Here is a 26,947-nt window from a genome sequence, read left to right as displayed (position 1 = left end):
CGGGCCCAGACGGAATTTCTCGAGTGGCAGACATATCAACAACACGAGGCTGCGTTCGGCGGCCCCTAATACGTATTTGTCCCCTGCCCTCAGCGCAAGATATTCAAGGTTGAAAACTGACCTTTCAACGAGGGGGAGGATGTTCGCGCCGACGTTTAGACATATTTCATAGATTAAAACCTCTTTGCCATTGCACTAAGGCACGCACGCACGTCACAATAAAACAGTCAATCAAAAAATCAGAGTTTAATTTTACATAAATTAAATTCCAAATGTCCATACGAGACAAAGATATATATGTTCCCGCCAAAAGTCTGTCAAATGTCAATCTCAAACCTCAGTGTTGACAGTAACATTATGTTTAGATTTCTAAATTGTAAATGACTAATATTTTGCCAATTGAATTGACTAATTTATTTTCATGCTATTTGATTAATGTTCCAAATTCTTTTCATTTCATTTCAATTCCTATTTACATTTTTTATTAGGCTGTATGGTATGATACATTTGCCTTTCCAGTTGGAAAAATACAACAACTACTACTACCACTGAAGTAGGAAACCTAAGGTCTATGACTACTACTAACATTTGACAAGTACTTAATTTCAATAGTAGTTTGATGTCACTTCCGTTGCATACCTGCATGACGTTCTGTAAAAATTTTACCCTCATGCACCTAAAGAAGTTTCACTTCAACAATTAAATTCCCAATTATTAATTATTTTATATCTAGCAAACCGTCACCTCACGCCTACATTGCGCATGCGCCGGTTTTGTCAGTCAGCTGGCAATGGCCATATTTACTAGTGTTTTTTTTACAAGTGCGTTTATACTGTCTATTTATTTGTTATGTAGATAAAAAATATATTGAAAACTTCAACAAACTTCAACAATACTTCAACAAAAAAATGTCAGTGAATGAAACGGCCAATTAGTCGTTAAGGTACGATTAGCGCGGTTTTAATAAATTCAGTTATTTTTAATGATATTGAATTCTATCAAGCACATTGAAATTTCAGTGATTTCTAATTATATTTAAGAATATTTTAGGAGTACAACTTTCGTGCTAAAATGATACTATTCATTACCATGCAATAGGAGATAGTTATGATACTTGTATCTATATAACTAGTCAGGTCATAAGTATTGTCACACAGTAAAAACTTTTCTTTTAGAATGCTGGCCACAAAAAAGTTTATTGAATTCGAATTGTTCATGAAAATAAAAATGTATACTTTTAGAATTTTACTCATTTTTAAATATGGAGTGGACGCTTAAAGAAGACCGTGTTGCAGTTATTGCGTTGCATGGTTGCGGTTACGCGCCAATTAAAATTTTTAACATACTGAAAAATTTGAATATAACCAAAAGATTCGTTTATCGTACCATCAAACGATACAATGAAGACTCTAGTGTAGATGACAGGTCAAGAAGTGGTCGCCCTCGATCTGTTAGGACTCCAGCAGTGATAAAAGCTGTGAAGGCGCGAATTCAAAGAAATCCCAAAAGTAAGCAGAAACTGTTGGCCCTTCAGATGGGGTTAAGCAGAACCACGGTAAAAAGGGTGTTAAATGAAGACTTAGGGCTTCGGGCATATCGAAGAAAAACAGGACATCGTTTGAATGCTCGTCTAATGGACCTGAGACTGAAGAGATGCCGCGCTTTGTTGAAGCGATACGCGGGAAAAAAATATCGGGAAATTCTTTTTTCGGATGAAAAAATTTTTACCGTAGAACAGAGCTACAACAAACAAAATGATAAGGTGTACGCACACAGTAGTGAAGAAGCGAGCAACCGTATTCCGCGTGTCCAACGAGGTCATTTTCCATCCTCGCTCATGGTATGGTTGGGAGTTTCTTATTGGGGCTTAAAAGAGGTACATTTTTGTGAGAAAGGTGTACAAACGAATGCAGTTAACGAATGCAGTTGTGTATCAAAATACAGTCCTGACGAACCTTGTGGAACCTGTTTCTCATACCATGTTCAATAACAGGCACTGGGTATTGCAACAAGATTTGGCGCCAGCTCATAGAGCGAAGAGCACACAAGACTGGCTGGCGGCGCGTGAAATCGACTTCATCCGGCACGAAGACTGGCCCTCCTCCAGTCCAGATTTGTATCCGTTAGATTACAAGATATGGCAACACTTGGAGCAAAAGGCGTGCTCAAAGCCTCATCCCAATTTGGAGTCACTCAAGACATCCTTGATTAAGGCAGCCGCCGATATTGACATGGACATCGTTCGTGCTGCGATAGACGACTGGCCGCGCAGATTGAAGGCCTGTATTCAAAATCACGGAGGTCATTTTGAATAAACTTTAGTGTCATAAGAATCTATGTTTTGTTAAATTCATTTTGGTATATGAATGGTTACATAATGAATAAACTTGTTTCAATTATTTTACATTAAACATGTGACAGACTTTATGACCTGACTAGGTATATAAAAATGAATTGCTGTTTGTTAGTCTCGCTAAAACTCCAGAACGGCTGGACCGATTTGGCTAATTTTGGTCTTGAATTATTTGTGGAAGTCCAGAGAAGGTTTAAAAGGTAGATAAATATGAAAATGCTTGGAATTAAATAAAAATAACAATGATGTTTTTCCTTTGATGTTTCCCCCGTCGGATGGATTCCTTTTGTTTGTTTTAAGTTTATCTTATACACAAGTTTAGGTCTTTTATTTATCGATTGAGGCACTACGAAGTCTGCCGGGTTAGCTAGTTTTATAATAAAATGAATAATTCCTAAATTTATTACGTAGTTCAAAAAATGTAAATCTAATGCACACAAAATCTGTTTTTTGCTATAAACAGGATTTTATTTAAAAAAAATATTATTTACGTCTATATTAACTTAATTAGTATTATCGAGAAGTATCTTGATTGATATATATTACAAGGCTTTGTTTTTTTTTAATTTATTTGTTTGTTATGATCAATCAATCACCAATAGTCGTCGAACAAACGATAATTGATCAAAATGAATTAATCTGAGCGATAAAAATAAAGATGTCTAGTAAAGGAGGTGGGCCCCCCTTTACTAGAGTGGGCTTAACGGTGATCATTTGTTTAATTAATTATAAATAAATAAAAGACGAGCAAACAATTTTTACATTCGAACATTAACGAACAAACGACGAACAAATAATTAAAAATAAAAAAAAACCGAAAATAAAAAAAGGGGGAGCCAAATTTATAGAGCCCTGATTGATGTGCATTGATTTTTGTAATCATAGATGTACACACACTACACACTTAAGTGTATAATCTATGCTACACACATAATACGTAAATCTTAGGTAAATTATCTATGGTTTTAGATAATATGTAACTTTTTCGATAACAATACACGTTTTCGATTGAAAATTAGTATCTTAATATTATGTGAATTTAATATTTAATACTCAACCCTTAATATTAATTGGAACCGTGCTTGATGCTTATCATTCTCTCTCGGCTGCTTCTTTCTCTTTATTCGTTATTCTTTCTTCTATTAATTATTCATTCTTTACTCCTCGGTTTTCTACCATAATTACTAAGTACCATCCTAATGACTATACTACAAGCTTAGAATCTATGTCACACCATTGTTCAATTGTTTTTGAAAGCAGTAAGGATATGAAACAGACATCAATAATCTGAACCAATTCCTTCTAAAACTGCATTATGATAACTAAACTACAATACTATATAATACAACTAGGGAGACTACCGACGATCTTCATAATATAGTCAGCGCAGTCGGAGGATCTAGGAACTCCCTTGGGAACCCCTTGCCATCAGGTAGTCTAGTCTACAGAGGACTATGTTGTGGCTGTGGAGGTACTCATGGGAGCAGTTTTCAGCCCGTTCATACCGTCCATGAGTGAGCCTACGAAAGAACCCATCGAGCGACTCCACTCTCAGATCTCGAGCTTTTTTTATGCCATTGTAGGCAGACAAGCATACGGCTCACCTGATGGTGAGTGTTTGCCGTCGCCCATGGACTTCAGCAATGCCGGGGGCAAAGGCAAGCCGCTGCCTACCGTTGAGTACTCTCCACAAGCCTCGTTTGAGGAAGGACAAGTCATAGCGCTCGGAAAACAGCGTGGGTGTGAGCTCATTCCAAAGCCGGATGGTACGTGGCCAAAAATATCTCTGGAAACGCACTGTGGATGAACGCAATGGCTCCAGGTAGTATGGATGAACTCTACTCCGGTGGCAGGCGATGTGATAGTAAAAACGAAAGGATGGAATCATCTCAAGCAACTCGTCAGAGCACTCCCCAAGGAACATACGATGCAAAATGCACAGAGAAGCAAAGTCCCTCCGCAGACTCAGAGGTTCCAACCGATCCGTGAGAACGGGATTATCGACAATCTGAACGGTCCTCTTCTGTATGGAGTCAAATGGAAGTAGCTGGTATTTGGGAGCCCCAGCCCAGAGGTGGGAACAATACTCCACGCGAGGCCGGACTTGTGCTTTATAAAGCAAGAACGTTTGTCCAGGCGTGAAGTACCACTTCGCTCTGATGAAGACTTCCAGAATTTTGGACGCCAACTTGGCTTTGCCCTCCAAATGACTCCGAACCTGGACTTCTTTCTTGTTTAACTTGTGTCTTTAACGGGACTCGGAGACTAGCCCTAGACAGTTCTCCACTTCAGACACAAGTTTAGATCATCTCTCTTGCACCATGCTCTGAGAAATACTCTGATAGCCGATATATCGCGCATCCCCCGTGCTGTCATCTCCATAGCAATGTATGCCATCAATAGATAGATTGATATACTTAGTCTGGCCATAAATACTGTTACAATTAAAAATAAACAAAATATTACATTTGAATTTGGAATCTATCATTTTTATATGATTGCTCATTGCGTTTTCTCATTTTGGCGCCAATACATTGTACAATATTTTGCGATATTAAAATGGAGTGGGGTGATAAATAGAACCGAATCGCTGTGATTGCATTACACAAAGTAGGTATGGAGCCAAATGCAATTTTTAAAACTCTCCATACGCTTGGTATTAGTAAAATGTTTGTGTACCGGGCTATTAATAGATGCAATGAGACCTCCTCTGTTTGTGACAGAAAAAGATCTGGCCGTCCACTTAGTGTTCGGACGAAAAAGGTGGTCAAAGCAGTAAGGGAAAGAATTCGAAGAAATCCTGTCCGAAAGCAAAATATTTTATCTCGGGAGATGAAGATAGCACCTAGAACCATGTCGCGTATTTTAAAAGATGACTTAGGACTTGCAGCCTTTAAGAGACGTACTGGTCATTTCTTAACTGATAATTTAAAAGAGAATAGGGTGGTAAAATCGAAACAACTACTGAAGCGGTACGCATAGGGAGGTCATAGAAAAAAATTGTGTACGGATGAGAAAATTTTTACAATTGAACTACATTTTTACAAACAAAATGACCGTATTTATGCTCAAAGCTCGAAGGAAGCTTCCCAATTAGTCGACAGAGTGCAACGTGGACACTATCCGACTTCAGTGATGGTTTGGTGGGGTTATTAGCTATCAAGGAGTGACTGAGCCATACTTTTGTGAAAAAGGTATCAATACATCGGCACAAGTGTATCAAGATACCATACTTGAGAAGGTAGTGAAGCCCCTTAACAACACCATGTTCAATAATCAAGAATGGTCCTTCCAGCAAGACTCGGCGCCAGGTGATAAAGCTCGGTCTACGCAGTCTTGGTTGGAAACGAACGTTTCGGGCTTCATCAGAGCTGAAGACTGGCCGTCGTCTAATCCCGAACTCAATCCGCTGGATTATGATATAAGGTCACTTTTAGAGAGTACGGCTTGCTCTAAACGCCATGATAATTTTGAGTCCCTAAAACAATCCGTACGATTGGCAGTGAAATTTTTTCCCATGGAAAGAGTGCGTGCTTGATAACTGGCCTCAACGTTTAAAGGACTGTATTGCAGCCAATGAAGACCACTTCGAATATGCTTTTTATACTTTAAATTGTTTTATATTTATGTATTAAACTAACACACTGTAAAAGTAATAAATGCTATTTGCAATAGAATTGTTTTTTTCCTGTCTCAGTATTATGGCCAGACTACGTACAGTATGAAAATCGTGGGGAAGAGAACCGAACCTTGTGGAACGCCAGCGTTAATGGTGATGGTATCGGAGCAGTCACCGTCTAGAACAACGTGATGCTTAGCACATCCAAAAAGCTAGCGATCTACTTGCAGAGTCCCTCGGGGATTCCCTAAGATGGTAGCTTCGACAGAAGTGCCCTATGCCAGACCCTGTCGAAGGCCTTCGCGATATCAAGGCTAACAGCAAGAACCTCACCCTTGCTTTCCAAGGCTTCAGCCCACCTGTGAGTAGGGTATACAAAAAGATCGCCGGCTGAGCGATCATGACGGAAACCGTACTGCCGGTCACTGATCAGCTGGCGATCCTCAAGATACTTCAGGAGCTGTGTATTTATTATTCGCTCCATTACCTTGAAAAGCGCGGATGTTATCGCGATAGGTCTATAGTTCGATGGGTCCGACCAGTCACCCTTCTTGGGGATAGGATGGACGTGGGTGGTCTTCCATGAAGACGGAACCCTGTTAGTACTATAACACAGATCTCAGGCAGAGGCCGTAGCTCTCTAGCTATCACACCCGGGGATGTTGGGTGATGTGGCACCCCCCTCATCCATAGTGGAGTTCGAGGCGAAGAGTTTGACCAGAAGGTCAGCCTTCTCTTTCGCACTATGGGTCAAACTGTCATCAGAGTTACTTAGTGCAGAAGTTGCCTTCTGCAGCCTTAGTCAGCGACCAGAAAACACGGCTCCCAGAGGGATAGCCTCTCAGTCGCTCACCAATTGGGATTTTGAAAGAAAAAAAATTATCGATTTTTTAATTGTATTTTAAAACTTTATTATTAATAATATGGATATTTAACGCAAAAAACTTAAAAACATTTTTTTAAATTAGTTATAAAGATTTAAAAATTGATAGAATTTAAAAAAACCACGTGACTTATATACGCGCCATGATTGGTCACCATACTTGTGACGTCATAATGGTATAGCTATTTAATAACAGTACAGCGTTTACGACAAATACACGTGACAAGACTATAATATTGAAAATTTATTGCTAAAAAACGAGTTGTTAGTTAGTTACGATTAGCTATGTGTGATAAAGGATTTATTAAGGCAAAGTCTGAAGTTTTGGGATTATCACGGTGCACAGCTTGAAACCATTTAATTCGACGTTTGTCATCTTGGGAAACATTTAAAAACATTTTTTCAGGAGTTGGTTTTGTAGTATTCATGCATCAAGAACGATAACTTTTGAGGTTCGACATCTTCAATATAAATATTTGATTATTTAACAATGACCACAAAATTAAATAGATCAAAACACGGTACTTATTATTTCTATGTTGCTCGGTTTTTTTTTTTGATAACGCCATCTTGTTGAATCTTTAAAGCGGCTAGCTGCCCTCAATTAAGAAAAATAGTTTTATTATTCGCCAATAGATTTCGGGAAGAGTTGATTATTGAAAGCACGAATAAAACAACATTTTCTGTAAATAAATCGTTGCTAGATCGATTTATCGGCCCCGAAATCTCTCTCTCTGCTCAAGCACGCAGTCAGTCCCCTCTTGTACATGGTCGAACAGAGTTGACCCCTGTGTAGGCTCCTGACATTGCTGAAATCCACATTAAATGTGGAATGGAGGTCCGCCGAAAAAACTTTTTTCCTATTGTCGACTATAATTTGAGTAAAAAACTTTAGTTGGAGAGTAAGGATTTGGAGAGGTAGGATGTTAGTGATGATATCAAGGCAATACATGAATAAAGCGCAGAGCACAGTTAACACTCAACCAGGGGTTGCGCGAGGAGCTGACGCAGGGTATGGAAGGGCCCCCAGTCCACCCTGCATACGATCGCTGGGATCCACTCCGGTCTCCGACTCCGGCACGACGACCACATGATAGGATTTTACACAAGTTGGCGGGACAGATGGCGGTGCTAGGCTTGACCAGCAACTTAGAGTTCAAGATCGACCAAAGAAAGAAGCTTGCTGAATGAATAGTTGCTCACACCCAATTGATGTGGGCCATAATGCTTTCTTTAAAAAAACTTTCTTTTTTTTTTCCTACCTAAGCTGAGAGCCTTGAGAGGCTATTTCAGCGTAACCCTAACTTTTGTAGGTGAGCTCACGGGGCTCAAACCTGATGACGTTGCTAACACGAACCCTAGCAAGAGCCGTGCTTCGCAGAATCTACCACCGGATCGGAAACGCGACCCACTGAGAAGATCCGGCGGCGTCTGAGAGTTAATTTACTCGTCGAGCCCTTCGTCGCAAGCGACGGGTTCGACGAGAACGGTGACCGGTGCTTGAAGTACCTAGAAGCACCGTTAGTGGATCGGGGGAGGATCCGAGATGACGTGTTTTGGGCGACATCGACTGCTTTCCATTCTGTCCGCAGGATCGGGAATGTAGTTACCGGCGGCCACGATGAGAGGGTTCTCATTTCGTGCCGCTTTATCGAAGTGAAGTGGAAAACTAAAAAAAAAAAAAAAAAACGACTTTTCATTCCTTACTTATGTCTCCTGAACCTCCTTCCTATCTAACTCCCTATTTTCAACATCTTCACTCCAGCCATGAGCGGGCCCTACGTTCTCTCCATAGCCTATTAATTCGTTGTCCCACACATAGTTCTAGTTATGTAACTCTTTCGTCGTGCAATCTGTTCTGTTATGGAATGCACTTCTATGAAATGCTATGAAGTGCATTCCATAGTAATAACTAACCGTTGCACGTTCAAGTTAAGGGTTGGGCGAATGTTGTTGGAAAAGTTAGCGGAATCATCATGAACTTATTAAGATGAAGTTATTTGTTAAGGAAATTTATTAATATATTCAATTTAATACTTTATAAACTATTATATGTATGTATGTGTGTATGTATGTATGTATGAATGTATGTATGTATATACTTTTTGTAACTTAATATAAATACTTAAAATAATGTAATAAAATAAAATAAAAAATAATGCTCTGCGAGCGGTCACTCTCGCAACGCACACCGCGGAGACTAAGCTTAAGGACTATACTATATAGGACTGCCGCGGTAATTTTCATGTTAACCGTAACACTCCACCGGTCCAGCTACTAAGGTAAAACTTTCAATAGCCTCGGTATCATTGAAATGACCGCTAGGGGAAAATAAGGATGATGGGAAATAAGTTATTTTGTTGGCAACAGCGTTAATTTTACGTCTGCTTTTCACGCGCTAAGATTCCACGATAAGAACGATTCTGCCCTCCAGGTACGACGGCGTGCGACTACTACTACATAGGCATGTTGCAGAGCCGTTTCCCTTTACAGCTTGTAGACCCGTCCCATGGGCCAGACATCGTCGATGGCTTTCTCGATATTGAGATAAGTGACTGCCGAAACGCTGTTGAATTTTCCCGAACGTTCGTGCCTTACGATCTCTAGTAATCTTATGATCTTTCAAAGTCGTTCAGCTTGTCCCTTGGTATTGGTTTTAAATTTTATTGTTTGCTTGCGCACTATTCTGTTAGTGCCACTATTGGTTAAGAAATAACACAGGTTGTCATTTCTGTTATAAAATAAGAATATATACCTAACAGGGTTCGCCAAATGGCCGACCGTGGTCCGCATCCGGACACAGCAACTTCCACTACAGGGTATGGAAGTGTCTAGTGCAGAGTTCTGCATAAAATTTGTGTGTGGTGATAAATATTCAGAAAAAAAATAGCTTTGCAACTTATTACTTACTTTGCTTGGATCAACATTTAGGGGCGAAATAACATTTTCGTAGATGCCCTTCAACAAGAACAAATTTCGATCACGACTTACAGATGAACATCTCCAGGATTTAACGTGAATAGCTTGCACCAAATTACTCCAAACTTCAGACAGATAGTCCGCAACAAAAAATAGAATTTTTCTCATGGATATAAAAAAATACTTTTATTATTTCCGTGATTACATTTGATAAGTAAATCTTTTTTCTTTAAAATATTGTACATACCGCGATGTTAATTTCCTAAAACGGACCTCAACCGAAACTTTCATATTGGGTACATATTTCTTAAAAACTTTCAATACTAATGAAATTTTTTCGATTTTCCTAAAAAGTTGTTGGACGGTTAAAGTTGAGGCGATTGGGTTCTGGAGGTGAGGGGCTATTTAAAAACAACTCTGCTTCATGGTTAGTATAATTTATATAGGCAAATACTTTGTACACTATTACACCATTACAATATTTTATTTTTATAAAACCCTAAGATGTTGCACTGTCCGTGTCTAGATGAGAAGTCATTGTCTTCACTGAAGAGAAGAAAACCATCTGTTTTAATTATTTAAATACTTAAGCGTTCCAATATTCGAAAACTGTAACCTTATAAGTGTTAAGTGTTGCCTGCCATTGCTTACATATTCAAACTACAACAAAAGTCCATTGTATCCTTAGTAAATCTAACTACTACAAAAAATTACGGTGTTGTTTTATTTTAATTAATTTCGCTCCATTTACTAATCATTTATATGGAAATCTTTTATAACAAATATTTGAAGTAATGACCTATGTTTCCTTTGCCTATCTAGTGTCCTATGGAGACAAAAAAAATCTTTTAAATAATAAACAATTTTAGTAATCTAAATACAACTTTGTTTGTATGTACGTATCACTACGGCTACGTACGGTACGGTACATTATTTATAAAAGTACAAGACTCATTCTATACAGTTTCAAAAAATAAAGTACCTAAACCGAGCTTAAATTAAGTAGAAATTTTGTTTTTAGGATTATAATTTTTTCACATTGTAGTTTACTACCGATAAACAAAAATGAGAACGTTACCAAAATGGGTAAATAAAATTCACGAAGCTGACAAAATTGAGTTTTCTAGGTATGAATCGTGTAACAACTTTGACTTTAAAATAAATAAAAATCATTAATTTATAAACCTAATATAAACAATTAATACACACAAAAACATGATGATTACATTAAAGTTAACATCTTGAACTCAACAGAAGTCGCAATCAACATGATATGACTATACTCATGATTGACTCATGATTTACTCAATAGGCTCGGAAAGCATTATTTGTGAACGAGTTTTACAGTTGGAATTAATTATTTCAGTGTCCACACATTATGCTTCAGTCCAGATGGAAGCCAGCTGGTAGTTGGAGCTGGAGAGAAGGTTATGGTTTATGATCCTAGGGATGGATCTCTTCTACAACTGCTGCAGGCCCATAAAGGGGCGGTTCATGCTGTAGCTTACTGTGGAGATGGCAAGAAATTTGCAAGTGGTAGTGCTGACAGGAATGTTATTATTTGGACATCAAAAATGGAAGGCATATTGAAATATTCGTTAGTTGATTATATTTACTTGGCAGATGAGTAATGTTTAGTTAAGAATTTGCAGTGATTCGGGGTAATGAAATTTCCAGATATTGAAACATGGGATAGTAGTAAATTTTTGTTTCATCTCATTGTAGATAAAAATGTTCTGAATATTATTCAAGCACAATGTATTTTATTGATCATGATTATTTTTTGTTGCTATATTGTGTCCAAATATTGTCCTTCAAAGAGTTTTTTTTGTTTTTTTTCTCTCTTTTAGACACAGTGAAGCAATACAGTGTCTCGCCTACAACCCTGTAACATTTCATTTGGCCTCATGTGCCATTTCTGATTTTGCTTTCTGGTCAATGGACATAAAAGCTGTTCAGAAACATAAAGTTTCTGGGAGAATAACAAGCTGTGCTTGGTCACCAAATGGGCAATATCTGGTAATTGGTTTAGCAAGTGGTGCTGTAACTTTTAGGGATAAAGTAAGTAATCTATTTGTTCACTATTTTGATTTTATGAAAGTCTATAAAATATGTTGAATTAAGCACACTTACCTTGTATTTAAAATTTACTTCTGAAAAATATAGCTCTTAATAATTCTTCTTATAATTTTTTTTTTTTTAAATTACTTCATTGAAATATACATTGTAGCAATTACTCAATGATAGTTAGTACAAGTGGTAGCTGTTGAGATTTCTAACTGTAGATTCAATGTACTATTGCCCTAGTTTCTTAGTGTTTTTAATAGCTTTTTATGTGTGTAATTTTATGTGTTTTATTTTTACTAAGCCAATATTTTTTTTTAGGTAGGCAATGAAATACAACGAATTCTGAGAGAAGCTGCAGTTTGGGCGGTTGCCTTCTCAAAAATGACTTTACTTGTCACTGATTGGAATGAAACACTTTCTTTTTATACAATACAGGGTCAGCAAACACTAAAAGAAAGAAATATTGGTAATATGCATATTTACATCTAAAAATGTCATTAATATAAAATGAAATTAAAAAAGGATCCCGACCATCAGGCAATCCTCAGCTATGCCCTTGTCATTACTTTTTTACCCATCGGTTTTATGACTCATATCAATGATTCATATGTGATCTGGCTTAAGAATGAAAATTAACGATTGTATTTAAAACAATAAAAATGGTAAACAAACTAGTTTAATCAATAGAAATAGAAATTGTAATTTTTTATAGACTTCATCAGATGCCACATTTATACTAGTACCGTAGATTGGAATAGGAACTAGGGGTAGAATCAGGGATGTCTTAAACTAGGATGGGGCCCTTGGGCAGACAAGAACTAGGATAGGATTAATGGATAGAGTGTAGCGGTTTCTGAAGTGGAAAGGGAAACGGTCCATAATTCCGCTTCGCTAGTTAATTTCCTAACTTAATCATAAATGTTTCAATGAGCTCGCTGTATAGATAACGCAGGAGTAGCTGGCTGATTCTCCTCGGCTTCGTTAGCACCGCGACTTCATCGTGCTTAAGGTGTTGTGTGTTGTGTTCAAGAGCTTAACAGTCAGTTGAAATAAATTCTAAATTTCCATTCAAACATATATTTTACAAAGCATGCTGATAAGGTCGTGGTGAAGAACTACAATGTTTTAACCACTATTATTTTAGTTCTATCGTGTGAGAAGTCGCCAGAGTAAACATCTGTCTTAGGTTTTGCGACACATATGATATATTAGAAAATCAAGTACAACATGTTTTTTCAGGAATGGCGGCTGTCTCTATTATGTTACTTGATTCTTTGATCCTCGTTGGTGGTGTGGGGGGATGGGCGATACTCACAGCAGAAGGAGTGCCTATAATTACAACTTCTCAAGATTGGGTTTGGGCAATAGCTCCTTCACCCTCCTTCAATAATATTGTAAGTTAAAAGTATACGTAAATTCGAATAAATTGATTTGCAACACATGTACCGGTGACTTATTCACAAACACTAATGTTGATAGGAAGTTAAATGCTACTTAAATATCTGTCAAAATTAAATAAAATTGTAACTTAATTTCACTTTAAAATAATTTTTTTTTGGTTGGTAAGGTGTGGCTTATAAGTATGTGGCAGTGGATCTATGTTAATATGACGAAATTATAAATAATCATGTCCTATTGTCTTACTTGCAATAACGATAAACGATCGAACGTAGCAGTATACATGAAATTTGGGAATATTGGGTAAAATTGCCAATAATGTTGTGTGTCGGCCCTTATTTATACTACTCATAGAAATTAAAAAGGATAACAGTAATTCTTGTGGCGGACGTCAAGTTTTGTTGAAAAGTTGCGTTTTTACCTTATATCTTTAAACGAGCAATTCTTGTATATAATATATACATATATAATCTGAATCTCGGAAACGGCTCTAACGATTTTCATAAAATTTAGTATACAGGCGATTTCAGGGGCGATAAATCGATCTAGCTACGATTTATTTTCAGAAAATGCTGTTTTATTCGTGTTTTCAATAATCAACTTTATCGATAATAATAATAATAATAAATATATTTTTTTTATTGAAATACATTTCGTAATTAAATATAATTTCTAAAAAATACAATTAATCAAAAAATAAATAAATAGCAAAGCTAAGTCATCCTCTAGTTTTCGTTTATGTGAAAAAAAATCCTGGTACCTATGCATTTCTTCAAATTATAATATTTTTCAAACCGGAATGCATAAGTTTCGATTAAGTGTTTCACAAAAAATTATTTGCCTTACAGGCCGTGGCATGTCAAGACGGGACGCTCTGGTGCTATCAAGTTGTGTTCAGTACTGTGCATGGTTTATACCGTGAGAGATACGCTTATAGAGAGAACATGACCGATGTTATAATACAACATCTCACCACCGGTAATAAAGTACGGATTAAATGTCACGACAGAGTACAGAAGATAGCAATTTATAAACATCGACTTGCCGTAAGGGTGCTTTTTAAATTAATTATGTTAATTTAAGACTCAATATTTCTCATCCAGATGAATCGACGTCCTAGTGAAAGTCGCTAGGTCACGTTGGATGCAGATGGCAACGGACCGGCCGCACTGGGTATCAATTAGAGAGGCCTATGTTCAACAGTGAACTGAGTTATAGGCTGAGATGATGATAATAATTTTTCATCGGTCTAATGTGCTTGGCAAGGTTGAATCAACAGGCATTCAGTTGGCACATGGACGAATAAAAGGGATTTTATAATGTAACTACGGCTGTAACTTCTATGCCTAACTGAAGCGACCGTGGCCTAATAGGTAATGCCTGTTCATAGCAGGTGAATGACAGTGACGTGACCTGTGCCACGTTTTCTCGGGACCTTAATTTAATTCGTGTTAACAGGTGCAATTACCAGAACGAGTGGTTGTGTACGAGCAGGGCGACGTTGAGGGAATGCTGTACAGAGTGAGAGAGAAACTTCCCCAAAAATCTGAATGTTCACTATTAGTGGCCACCAGTGACTCATTGCTATTATGTCAGGTATTTTATTTTTATTTTATATTAACTATAATATCATAATTATGTGAAACATTTTCTCACATACTGGCGAAACACTTTTTTTTTTAAGGTTTGCAATTATCTGCTCTGTAGAATGCTCTGCAATGGTCTGTAGAAGTGGAGCTATCAGAAATATTTTGTCTTATTCTCTTGTTAACTCAACCCTATGAACATAAATATTTTTTTATATCGAATGTTGTTTCCGTTTCATCGAGCTTCAAATCAATACCGTGCTAAAAAAAAATCACTTCAGAAACTTTGAAATGACAATTCCAAACACAATGAAAAAGAAAGCAGCCAAATCGGCGGAGCCGTTCTCGTGTGACTCCTAATCATATTATTATATATGTGTTCGCTCAACGATAGAAATTTGACTACAGATTACAATCATCATTTATGATCACTGACATTTTAAGATTTCTATTCATAATAATATTTTTGCTCTTAGTTTTTTATTGATACTAGAGGTCCCGCAGTAGTCGAATTCGACTATAATTTATTAGAATTGTAAGTTTGTACACTGTTATGATTGTATTTTATGCTTCTATAATCACAAATTTCGCCAAGACTACACTATAAAAAATATTAACAAAGACAAACAATATTTAATCTATTCTCAATTTGACAACAGACGTCAAGAACAAAAGTTTGACAATAAATAGTATGCATGCGTGTGTGCGTCAAATGTATGTAGTGTGTGTAATGTTTTCTTTATTGATTTAATGTGTTTTTATGCATTATTTTAAAAAATGATTAGCATTGTGCACTTCTTCTCTATATTCTCTATAAGTGTGGAAAATTTCATACTCCTCTGACCGCGCAATTTTCGTAAAAAGGGATACAAAGTTTTTGCTTTACGTATTAATATATAGATTAAAACACTGACTGTGCGAGCCCTTAAAGTCTACTTAAGCTAAACTTGCAATCTTCTAGCAATAAGAGTACGCTGTAGGGTGAGACGATCATTGTGTTCCATACCTTTGAAACGTTAGGGATAACATATACTTATTTCAGTTATAATTCTGTTAATAACTTTAATAACTTAATAAAGAGTGGCCAAACTGTTTTGTCATTCTTGGAAAAAATAATTATAAATTAAATACTACCAATTTTTCTATTGGTAATACTAAAGTTCGTAGGTATCTACAGAACAAAAAAAAAACGATTGAGAAAACACGAAAAAATTGTTTTATTGTTCTTTAATGTTTTCTCAGATACACATTTATACTTGTTTTTCGAGAACAATTTCCACAGTAACTATAGGGTTGATGCTTCGGTGAGTTCCTGCACCGGATCGGAGCCGAGCCGACGGCAGAGTGCCACCATTGTGGTTGCGACTTGGACACGGCGGAGCACACGCTCGTCGCCTGCCCCGCATGGGAGGGGTGGCGCCGTGTCCTCGTCGCAAAAATAGGAAACGACTTGTCGTTGCCGGGTGTTGTGGCATCGATGCTCGGTGACGACGAGTCCCGGAAGGCGATGCTCGACTTCTGCGAGTGGACCATCTCGCAGAAGGAGGCGGCGGGGCGCGTGAGAGACGCACAGGCCCGCCGCCGTCGAGCGGGGGCCAGGGAGGCGGATCTCGCCCAAGCCCTGGCCCTCTAAGTGTTTCGGGTCTCGCTCACATGTCGGCCTGGGGACCGGCGAAGGGGGCCTAAGAAGACGACGTGCAAGCTGCTCTGCACGCGTTTTATGCATGAGCATCCGGGTGATGGAAGGCCGGCTATCCTCAACCCACGCTGGTTCTGACCCAGCGGGGTATTCCGTAGAATAGACCATTCTAACCGGCGCCATCTACGCGGGCTTCGGATAGCCTGCTGACCGAGAAGGCTGGTGGTCGTGGCGCCGACGACCGCCAGTCCGGCGTCCCGAGGGGGAGGGTGATGGGAGAGATGTGCTCCGCACTAAACGCTTCACTTTCCCCCCCTTGCCTTTTCATGAGTTTTGTCTCATGCGAGGTTTGGACGTTGGTTGTTGAGAGACAGGAGGTTTTAGTCGGTTCGACTCCGACATGCCCCGCCCTCCATCCCCAGTGAAGGGCGGAAGTCCGGCGATTTCCTACAGACAAAAAAAAAAAAACTATAGGGTTGAAAGATTGTGAAAGTAGTACCAAGTGGGATAGTTAAATATATGTATTTCCTTGCGAACGTTTTTTATTTGTTTACAAGCTGTGGACCACATACACAATATTACGTGAAGGCCGCAGTATAAGTGTGCTCACAATACGCTATACTACGTGTATTTGACCAGTGCTATTTCACTTTCGGTTTTAGCTCCGAGAGCTACACGCTAGGGCAACGCTGAAATAGCCTCTCAAGGCTATCAGCATAGGTAAGAAAAATCTAATCGCCTCGTTTTACTGTACATACTTCCTTACAATCACAACGCATAGATTTGGCAAAAAAACCTTTATGATTACAATCAGAAAGAGAGAGAAAATACTAGCGCGAACGAGAAAGAAATATGAATCAATACTATACAAATATACATTTAATTTTTCCCCGAATCCTGATGACGCAGGCGTCAGTCACCGTCGACGCTCTAGACACGTCCTTACGAATTATCAGATCCAATAACCCTTGTATTAAACACCTTCAGCTCTAACACTAGGAGTAAGGACCCCGGTAATCGTACTCGTCGAACTCGGCAAAGAGTTCGAAGGGCAACTTAGTCTAAACATCAGCCCGCTGAGTTTCTCGCGGGATCTTCTCAGCTGGTCGCGACCCCGATCCGGTAGTAGATTCATTCGCGAAGTAGCTACTCTTGAATCGTTAGTTATCCTTTGGAGGCTCTCGGGTAGCTGTTAGCAAATCCCACCCCTCCTGGCTGAGCCCTTGCTCGCCCACCTGCCCTGGTAAAACTGGAAACTGGACTGAAATTTAATTGCAGGATACAAAACTTTCAATGATAGGACGTCAAATACCGAAATCCTGGTCGATGCCGGCCCCTATACGATACGTTAAAGTCACATCCTTACGTTTCGAGGAAGTATTACTTTTGGGTCTTATGAACGGAGAGGTAAGCAATTCATAGTTTTTACAATTAAAAAATTTGAACTTTATGGCTGACAGTATTAACATCCTACTTAACATATTTACAATTTTATGAAAGGATTTTAAATGTACCCGTAAATAAATATACGCTCTAAACCGAGAACCTATCTCCATAATTTGAAGTCCGTCAAGATTAATGCGATTCATTCGTTATTTCGACATTTTTTTTGTAGGTCTGTGTTTTTTAAAATTCCAGATATGGCAAGTGGAACCGAACAGCGGTGTTTCTATGATGATACTTCAAACGCCCGCGAGCGTTCGTTGTTTAGACGTTAGCGCTTCACGAGGATGCCTTTCCGTAGTCGATGAAGCTTCCACTTGTCGAGTGTACAGTTTACCTAGCGGAGAACTACAGTACACTGTGAGTTTGTTATTCACTGGTTTAACACAATGACTGCCGTTTAGGTCACCAGTGCCCTAGGTTCCGCACTGAAGTAATTATGACGATTTCTGTCACTAAGCTCCTCCTGGATTGCCTAACTTAGCTTTCTTTTTTTTTGTTAATCATATTTTAGTCTTTTAGGTCTCACAACACTGTTGTTGTGTATAATACAAAAAAAGTAATATTAATCTTGTGGCTGTTGTATCTGGAACATTTTCACTTTCAAATTTAAATCGGTTAGTATTTTAAGTGACATATTATTATGTGAAATACAGGAAGAAAATGTATCGTCGGTATCGTGGAATTCTTGGTGCGACGAGCTACTGAGCCTGTCCGGCGGTGGTACGCTGTCGATCAAAGCCGGACATTTTACTTCTGCGACACAACCTCTGATCGGATCAGTTGTAGGATTTCAGGTATATGCGATTTATTACTATTTCTATTAAGCGATGAGTCGATTCGCTGTTGTCACATCGGACATGAACATCGCAATGTCGCCACTCATTCTGTTACATGATGCCGTAGTCGCAGCTCTATTGTTTAATGACTGTCACACCATTCAAACCAGAACGGTCGAAGTCTTGTTGTACTTGTTTTTTTTTTATGATTGAAAGATTACTGGTGGCCCGGAGGCCTTTCCAGTTTCACAAGGACAGGTGGGCGGAGCAAAGGCTCAGCTAGATGGGGTGGGATTTGCTAACAACTGCCCGAGCGCCTCCGAAGGATACCTAACAACTCAAGAGCAATTGCTTCGCGAATGAATCTACTATCAGATCGGAATCGCGAGCCACTGAGAAGATCCGGCGAGAAACTCATGTGCTGCTGCATGGGATATACTTGTTGGGGGCTTACAAAACACCTTATGACCAATTGGTGCAATCGAATTTCAATTAAAGGGAAAACCTTCCTATAGACTGCAGCACTGCTTCATGTGAAAATACCTAAGACGGTCGACTCGGAAATGCTTAATACGATTTTATTGTTATACGTTTTCATGAAAAATTCATTTATCTTTAATTGATCGCTTTTAATCGATATTTACGTAATTTTGCGTATTATTAGAAAAGTATTTATACCAAATTCGATTATTTCATCTACAGGGTGGACGAGTGTTTTGTCTTCAAGCGAATTCGATGCAAACTATTAACGTACCTTTGTCACATGCTGTACACCAATACATTGAACATAAACTCTTCAAGTAAGTATTAATTCGTTTCGTTTACATTGCGTGCTTGGATGTGTAAGTTTTTTGTATTGTTTTTTATATAGCAGAGAATCATATCTGGTTATCTTGAGGCCGTTCGATGCAGAACGTTAATTAAGTTTTAAATGAAATTTTCATTCTATTATGATAGTGACTGTTTACCGTATAGTTTTCAATAGAAAATGTAGAATGAAGGATAACTGTTGAAAATATTTTAACCGATGTTTATTTCGTAATCGATAATCGATAGTAAGATAATCGATTTTAAATTAGTGTCAAAAAGTAAACAATACGAACAGGAGCATATTTATAAAAAAATATTAAAAAAATTGAAAACACTAATGAAGTTTATTTAAACAGTGAAGCGTATGCGGTCGCGTGTCTAGGTGTGACGTCATCGGACTGGGAGCGGCTCGGTGTTGCCGCCCTCGAAGAAATGTCATTCGAAGTTGCTAGAAAAGCATTCCAAAGAAGCGAAAATATTACATTCCTTTCGCTGATCGATAATTTGCAGGTAAAATAGTATTTATTATTAAAATTAGAAGACTTTGACAGCATACAGTAGTTGATCAAATATTTCAGGCTAACACCTCAAAAAATATCCATGAGTCATTCCCCAGTAACTGAATATAAAAATTGTATAAATCTATACTAATATATACAGTGGTTTTTACGGATGTTCCGTTATAACTACTGAATCATGCATCCGATTGACTTGAAACTTGGTATCCATGTAGAAAATGTGCATGTACAAAAAATGTACTTAATGGATAGGCTAATACTTATATGAGTGTTGGACTCCCTAATAATAATGACAATAAATAATTATGTTTACTTTAAATGCCCGGTGAAGCGGGCGAGTACGGCTAGTTGTATTTAAAACCAAGCATTCTTATATTGTAGGAGCGCTTCGATGCGGGCGAGAAACGTGACGTCATACATGGCGAGATACTGGCGTACCGCGGACGCTACACGGACGCCGCGCGGGCCTTCCACAGCGCGGACAGAGACGACCGAGCGCTCAATTTATACGTGGACTTGAGAATGTTCAACAAAGCTCAGGTAACACCAATACTAATCTTTAAAACTTATCGGACTTTTTGGCGGGAACGCGAGGAGTGAAGTTGTGTGATTTGTTTTATTTTGTCTATTTAGTGTTTCTTCAGGTTTAAATGTGTAATAACGGTGGTTTATTAACTGTTTAATATCTGTGAAAGTGCACAAATGTGGGAAATTGAAACAAAGCCGCTGGACGTAACTTCTCAGGATCCTCCAAAAAGTCCAATGAAAGAATCTTAGTAAATGACCGCCATTTTACTGAGACTATATTTCATCCCATATCTTCTCATTTCATTTAGTTTCATCTCAGTTGATTAATGTCTCAAATTAATCATCTTCATTTCATTTCATTTCACTCCACCTTATCATTTTTCATAAAAATAAAGACATGACCTTAAAGGTATTAGATACAGGTAATAATATTCCTTTAAAAAAAATTAAAACTTGTCGATAACATGTAATAATCCAATGAAATAAAAATTGCCGACATCTCGACATTGTGGCACGCAATATAATCATATGTAGCTACTGATATACTTTTGAACAATAAATAAAACTGTTTTGTAAAATTTATGTAAATTATCTGTGCGATACACATCGAGAGGTGAAAGTATACTTGCTTAAAGCGACATTTTTGCAACTTTACAGGAGAGAGAGCCATTTAAAGTGTAAAATTTGAAAAAAAAAAATCATAACAAAAAACTTCTTCAGCTATTTGAATCAGGTAAACTTAATTGAAGTTCAATTAAAAACATTGAACTGTTGATGGTAATACGAAATAAAATGCACCTTTAATTACAATGATAAATGTCGCGTGCTAAGCGAAATGTCGCTTAAATCAAATGGTCTTTCACCTCTCGATATATTATGTATCTGAAAAAGAGCAGGTTCTTAGTTTCTTAGCTCTCAGTTATGAATGAGTCTGCACTCCGAAATGATGGTAATGTCGTGACGATTCAAAAATGCCGCTGAAATCGTAAAAAATATATTGACTATAAGCAAAAAATTAAGAGTAATCTATAATATCTACACTAATATATAAATTTACAGTGGTTTTTACGGATGTTCCGTTATAACTACTGAACCATGCATCCGATGGACTTGAAACTTGGTATCCATATAGAAAATACATGTACCTACTTAATGGATAGGCTAATATTTATATAAGTGTTGGACTCCCTATACGAGTTGCGGGGGCGTTAATGATGATAATTTTTGTGGGGGTGAGAAATAATAATGTTAGTTTTAAATGCCCAGCGAAGCGGACGGGTACAGCTAGTAAATAATATTTATGTTAAAATAGTCATAGCGTACATTTTTAGAAAATAACTGACGTGCTGTTCGAATAAAAATAAATTATCAAAACACAGTTGAACTGCACGATGAACGAGTATCTAGAACTCCTCACATCTACGGTGAATAAAGTTTTAGCTCGAATTTACTAATTACAGGAATACGTCGGTGAGGGGGACGGCTTAGCGGCATTAACGAGGCGCCGTGCTGAATGGGCCAGGCACGTGAACGAACCCCGGGCCGCCGCTGAGATGTACCTCGCTGCTGGCGACGTGAAGAGGGCAGCGCAGCTGATGGCCGAGACCGGACGACGTGACATGTACGTCAAACTAATATTTAAATAGCGCTCACTCGTAAAACCAACAATTTATTATATTACCTATACTATCTATATCAGCGGTCGGGGAACTTTTTTAATTATTACCCCAAAATGTTTTTGTGTAAATTGATATTACCCCATAGCGACGAACAAAAAAATAAAAAACAAAATGTGTGCAATTCACACGTGGTAGAAGTGAAACCTTCCAAAATTAAAATACAATTATCCTAGACGTCTTAAGTATATGTAAAATTTTGTCATTAGTAAATAATTGTAAGGTAGCGCCCTCTGTGAATTGATATTTTAATTTCACGTATAATCCTAAATTAAAATTCACTACAAGAGCTTTCATACACACGTTAGTATTAAAAAATCTCACAGATGGCGCTGTATTAAATAGTATGTATATTTCTGTCTCATTCTTTGCTGGCTTCATCCTACACATTTTTGTATTTGTGTCTCTTACCTGTCGTTTTTTCCGTTGCATCCGGTTTGAAATCACAACGATTCTAAAGAAGTTTTCACTTCAAAAACGAAATCGCTTCTTTTTAGCATCTTTCATATTGTAGACCCTTATGATAATTTCGAATTTGAAAAAAAAATTAGTTTTTTCGTTTCGTTTCATTTCCTTTCATCGAGTTTGAAATCACAACGATTCTGTAGAAGTTTCACTTCAATATATACTTTTTACTCACAAAAGTTTCATTTTTACCCCCCAAAATTTAATTTTACCCTATTTGGGGTAATTTACCCCGGTTCCTCGACCGCTGATCTATATAGATAACATAATCTATATATACATAAAAATGAATTGCTGTTCGTTAGTCTCGCTTAAACTCGAGAACGGCTGTACTGATTTGCCTAATTTTGGTCTTGAATTATTCGTGGAAGTCCAGAGAAGGTTTAAAAGGTGAAAAAATATGAAAATGCTCGGAATTATATAAAAACAAACAATTTTGTTTTTCCTTAGATGTGTCCCCCGTCGGACGGATTCCTTTTTTTTGTTTTAAGTTTATTTTATACAAAAGCTTAGGTCTTTTATTTATCGATCAAGGCAATACGAAGTCTGCCAAGTCAGATAGTTACTATAAAATACTATAAATCTATAGTGGTTTTTACGGATGTTCCGATATAACTACTGAACCATGCATCCGATTGACTTGAAACTTGGTATCCATGTAGAGTATACATGTACTTGATAGATAATATTTATATGAGTATTGGACTCGCTACACCAGTTACGGGGGCGTTAATGATGAGAATTTTCGTGGGGCTGAGAAATAATAATGTTAATTTTAAATGCTCATTGAAGCGGACAGGTAAAGCTAGTTATTATAATAATATTATTTTTAGTTTAAAGCATTCAATTAACGCAAGATTATAAACATAGTATTTTTTGAAGGTTAATAGAATTGGCGCGAAAACTGGACAAGGGCTCGAGCGAGTCGTTGCGTTACGTGGCGGAAGCATTGGAGCAAGCGGGCGAGTTGGCAACCTCCGCTGATGTGTACCAGCGATTAGGAGATTACACGTATGTTTTGATTGCGCTACACAATTAATTAAATATTATCGTTCCATACAAACGGTGAGTAAGAAAACTAAACCTCCTAACAAAGTTGTTGAATGTAACTTCTAGTTTTAAATTTCGCGCCTCTTAATAGTTTAAGTCTATGATGTTTCTCTCTCTCTACTCAGTGACATTGAACACGTTTAAATCCGTGTTATTCTTTTTTTATTATTAGTGTTTACTTTTATTAGATTGAAAAATAAGCAAATGTATAAAAATGCATTATTTTAAAAGATACCAAAAAGGGGATGGCCCATTTTAGGCCCAAAGCGGACAATAGATTATAGAAAAAATACTTAGTGCATTAATTTTGTCATAAATAAATATGCATTTACTTTCTTGCAAATAAGCGCCACTATAGTTTACAATAAGTAGTTTAAAAAAAGTAACTCTATTGAAAAAACAAGGATTTTTATTTTTGCGGGAAAAATATTGCCAGCTTCAAATCCTTTTACGTATGAAGTAAATATTTTGAGTATATAAATAAAACATATAAATAAATCATTTTAAGTATTATCATTAATCAAACGATTTTAATGGATTTTATGCACATAAAATAACATCGAAGACATACCCATTGGACTTTAACTTGTAACTATACTTGAGACCTTAGAACTTATATCTCAAGGTGGGTGGCGCATTTACGTTGTAGATGTATGTGGGTTCGAGTAACCACTTAGCAACACCAGGGTGGCTGTGAGCTCGCCCACCCATCTAAGCAATAAAAAAAACTACTAGTATTGTTATTTAAATATGTACAACTAAAACAAAAACATAAAAAATAATGTGTACTCGTAAAAAAAAGATTAAGATATAAATCAATTATCGGTTATTTAAAAAAAAAAATCGATATATGAATTTCATGTAATTATTTTTCTTTATACTGACAACACTGAATTTAATCTGACTGACTGACACTTCGCTTGCTGCTTGTGGTGTTGTGCTTGCGTACAAAATGGATGTGTTTTGATTTTTCTTCGATTTATTTTACTTTTATCAATAACGTTTCATACTACGACTAAAAAACATTGTGTGAATTGTGGTTTTACCCTGACCGAGATTTAAAACCGTGTATATGCTCTCCTTTGCTATTTTTAGATGATACTAATTGTGTATGAAGATGAAGAAAATATAGATATTTAAAGAATTAAGTGTGTTTTTATACCCTATTGGATAAAAATACATTAGGAACATCTTAAACATTAAGAAAAGAAAAGTTCTTGAAGTATCTCACAATCCGACACTTATTTATATAGAAAATTAACCTCAAAACGAGTTTTTATTTTTATTATATTTTTTATAATAGTGGCGTCAATTTCAATATATTTTTTAGATATCCAATACATTTAAGAATTTGAATCAGTACATTTTTATAGTAATATTTGATGTCCATCTTGGGCCTAGCACACTATGGAGAGTGGGCAATCCCCTTTTCAACCTTCTTTCTTGTCATTCTCAATTATGTTAAATTTTGTGTGTGACTTATTCGATTGAGTTGAAAGTATGCAGTTCTTGCCGTGTGAACGTTCTTAACCTAGTACTTTCAATGTACGAAAGGTGGCACCCAAATAATATCTTTAAGAAAAAAATATTTATTGATTGGAATATCACGCCTACTAGTGACTTGTATTCTTAGTGGTAGGTATTATTATACTTTTGATGAATGTTTGTGTGTTTGTCTATTGTCATTGGTATTTGAATGATTGGCTCTGACAAGGCTTATAGCAAATTTAAATGTATTGGTGTCAACCAATTACATGATGTGATCAATTTAAAAGTTGTCTACGTTCTCTGTAAACTGATTTTCAGCTAAGTGTAGTAATATGGATTGATACAGATTAGAAAGAGAGGGCAATATGATTGACGGGTTCTGAAATCACAGTAAAAAGTTTTAAGTATTTCTTCGGCTATAGTTTATTATTGAAAGCCAGCACAGCTAAGCCGCGGCACATGGCGAAGCAGTCACGTGTTCAGGTTTGAAGTTCATGAGACAGCCTTTATATAGACTTGGTCTTCATGTCTCAAAGTCCATGGCTGCTTCTACAATACGGCGTTCGTGCGCTTCGGTAACTGTCTATCTAACACGATGGACGCTTTCAGAAAAGTTGCTCAGCTAGCGGTGGCCGCGGGCGAATGGTCAAGAGCTTTCACTCTAGCCCGTGAACAATCCGAATGCAAACGCGACGTGTACCTACCGTACGCACATAAGATGGCGCAGGAAAACAAATTCATCGAAGCGCAAAAAGGTAAATCAGTAAAACAGTTCGGTACCTTTTTATCCTCTGATTTTATATAGACATGTTTTTTTAGTAGTTACTTGTCAAATCTACCCCACATTAGTGACCAATCTTTGATTCGATTCAATCCGATCGCTACCAAACTAAGGATTACCTGTTAGGTCAATCTGAAGATATACTGATGATTTCATAGAAATCGATCCGGAGTCGATACGACAATTCTATAAAGATTAACGCGCTTGTGGTGCTATAACAAATTAAAATGAAAATAGTGTTTTTTTTGAATCATCAACGTTGTTAACATTTTCTCAATAAAATACTATTCTCGATCCTGCGGGCAGAATGGAAAGCAGTCGACGTCATCCAAAACACGTCATATCGGACCCTCCCGATCCACTAACGGTGCTTTTAGGTACCTCAAGCACCGGTCATCGTTCTCGTCAAACCCGTCGCTTGCGAAGGGCTCGACGAGTAAATTAACCCACAGCCCACTGAGTTTCTCGCCGGATCCTCTCAGTGGGTCGCGTTTCCGATCCGGTGGTAGATTCTGCAAAGCACGGCTCTTGCTAGGGTTTGTGTTAGCAACGTCGTCAGGTTTGCGCTCCGTGAGCTCATCTACTAGTTAAGGTTACGCTGTAATAGCATTAGGTAGGAAAAAAATAACTTTGCCGAGTTTCTTTTCACCGTGCATCATGATCTTAATCTCTGATACAATAAATGTGTGCTTATATTTTTTTGTTTTTGCTGTAAACGAAATGAACCCAAATTCGTTACTTATTTCGTCTGGTCGCTGAATCCTTTAGCGTATCACATGGCCGGCGAGACCGCGACGGCGATGCGCGTGTTCACGATACTAGTTGGTAATGCCGTTACCGAGGAGCGGTTTAGCGACGCGGGCTACCTGCATCATTTACTGGCCTCGCAGTTCTTGGACACCGCATCTGGTTTAAGCGGCAAGTTAGTATACGCTTGTCTCGACC

The 26,947-nt window shown here is 37.5% G+C and overlaps 1 protein-coding gene across 2 annotated transcripts in view; it reads left to right on the top strand.

Annotated features, from left to right (window-relative positions):
- Positions 1-10,216: 10,216 nt before the first annotated feature.
- The window catches only part of Oseg1 (intraflagellar transport protein Oseg1), a 28,947-nt gene continuing 12,216 nt past the window's right edge, over positions 10,217-26,947 (top strand). The window contains exons 1-18 of one of the 2 annotated variants that reach the window (XM_028177408.2): positions 10,217-10,694; positions 10,796-10,901; positions 11,141-11,371; positions 11,625-11,835; positions 12,160-12,307; positions 13,081-13,235; positions 14,088-14,285; positions 14,698-14,835; positions 17,743-17,871; positions 18,103-18,267; positions 18,564-18,704; positions 19,389-19,486; positions 19,853-20,006; positions 20,396-20,554; positions 22,003-22,163; positions 23,566-23,694; positions 25,831-25,976; positions 26,771-26,924. In XM_028177408.2, coding sequence (XP_028033209.2) covers positions 10,840-10,901; positions 11,141-11,371; positions 11,625-11,835; positions 12,160-12,307; positions 13,081-13,235; positions 14,088-14,285; positions 14,698-14,835; positions 17,743-17,871; positions 18,103-18,267; positions 18,564-18,704; positions 19,389-19,486; positions 19,853-20,006; positions 20,396-20,554; positions 22,003-22,163; positions 23,566-23,694; positions 25,831-25,976; positions 26,771-26,924 — 2,579 coding nt within the window. In that variant the 5' untranslated portion in view covers positions 10,217-10,694; positions 10,796-10,839. The remainder of the gene's footprint in view (positions 10,695-10,795; positions 10,902-11,140; positions 11,372-11,624; positions 11,836-12,159; positions 12,308-13,080; positions 13,236-14,087; positions 14,286-14,697; positions 14,836-17,742; positions 17,872-18,102; positions 18,268-18,563; positions 18,705-19,388; positions 19,487-19,852; positions 20,007-20,395; positions 20,555-22,002; positions 22,164-23,565; positions 23,695-25,830; positions 25,977-26,770; positions 26,925-26,947) is intronic. The other variant, XM_089730882.1, reaches the window with a different exon arrangement.

The sequence above is a fragment of the Bombyx mandarina genome, chromosome 01 (genome assembly GCF_030267445.1).
Source record: "Bombyx mandarina strain Sakado chromosome 01, ASM3026744v2".
Lineage (NCBI taxonomy): Eukaryota > Metazoa > Arthropoda > Insecta > Lepidoptera > Bombycidae > Bombyx > Bombyx mandarina.
This window is presented reverse-complemented; position numbering and strand designations above follow the sequence as displayed.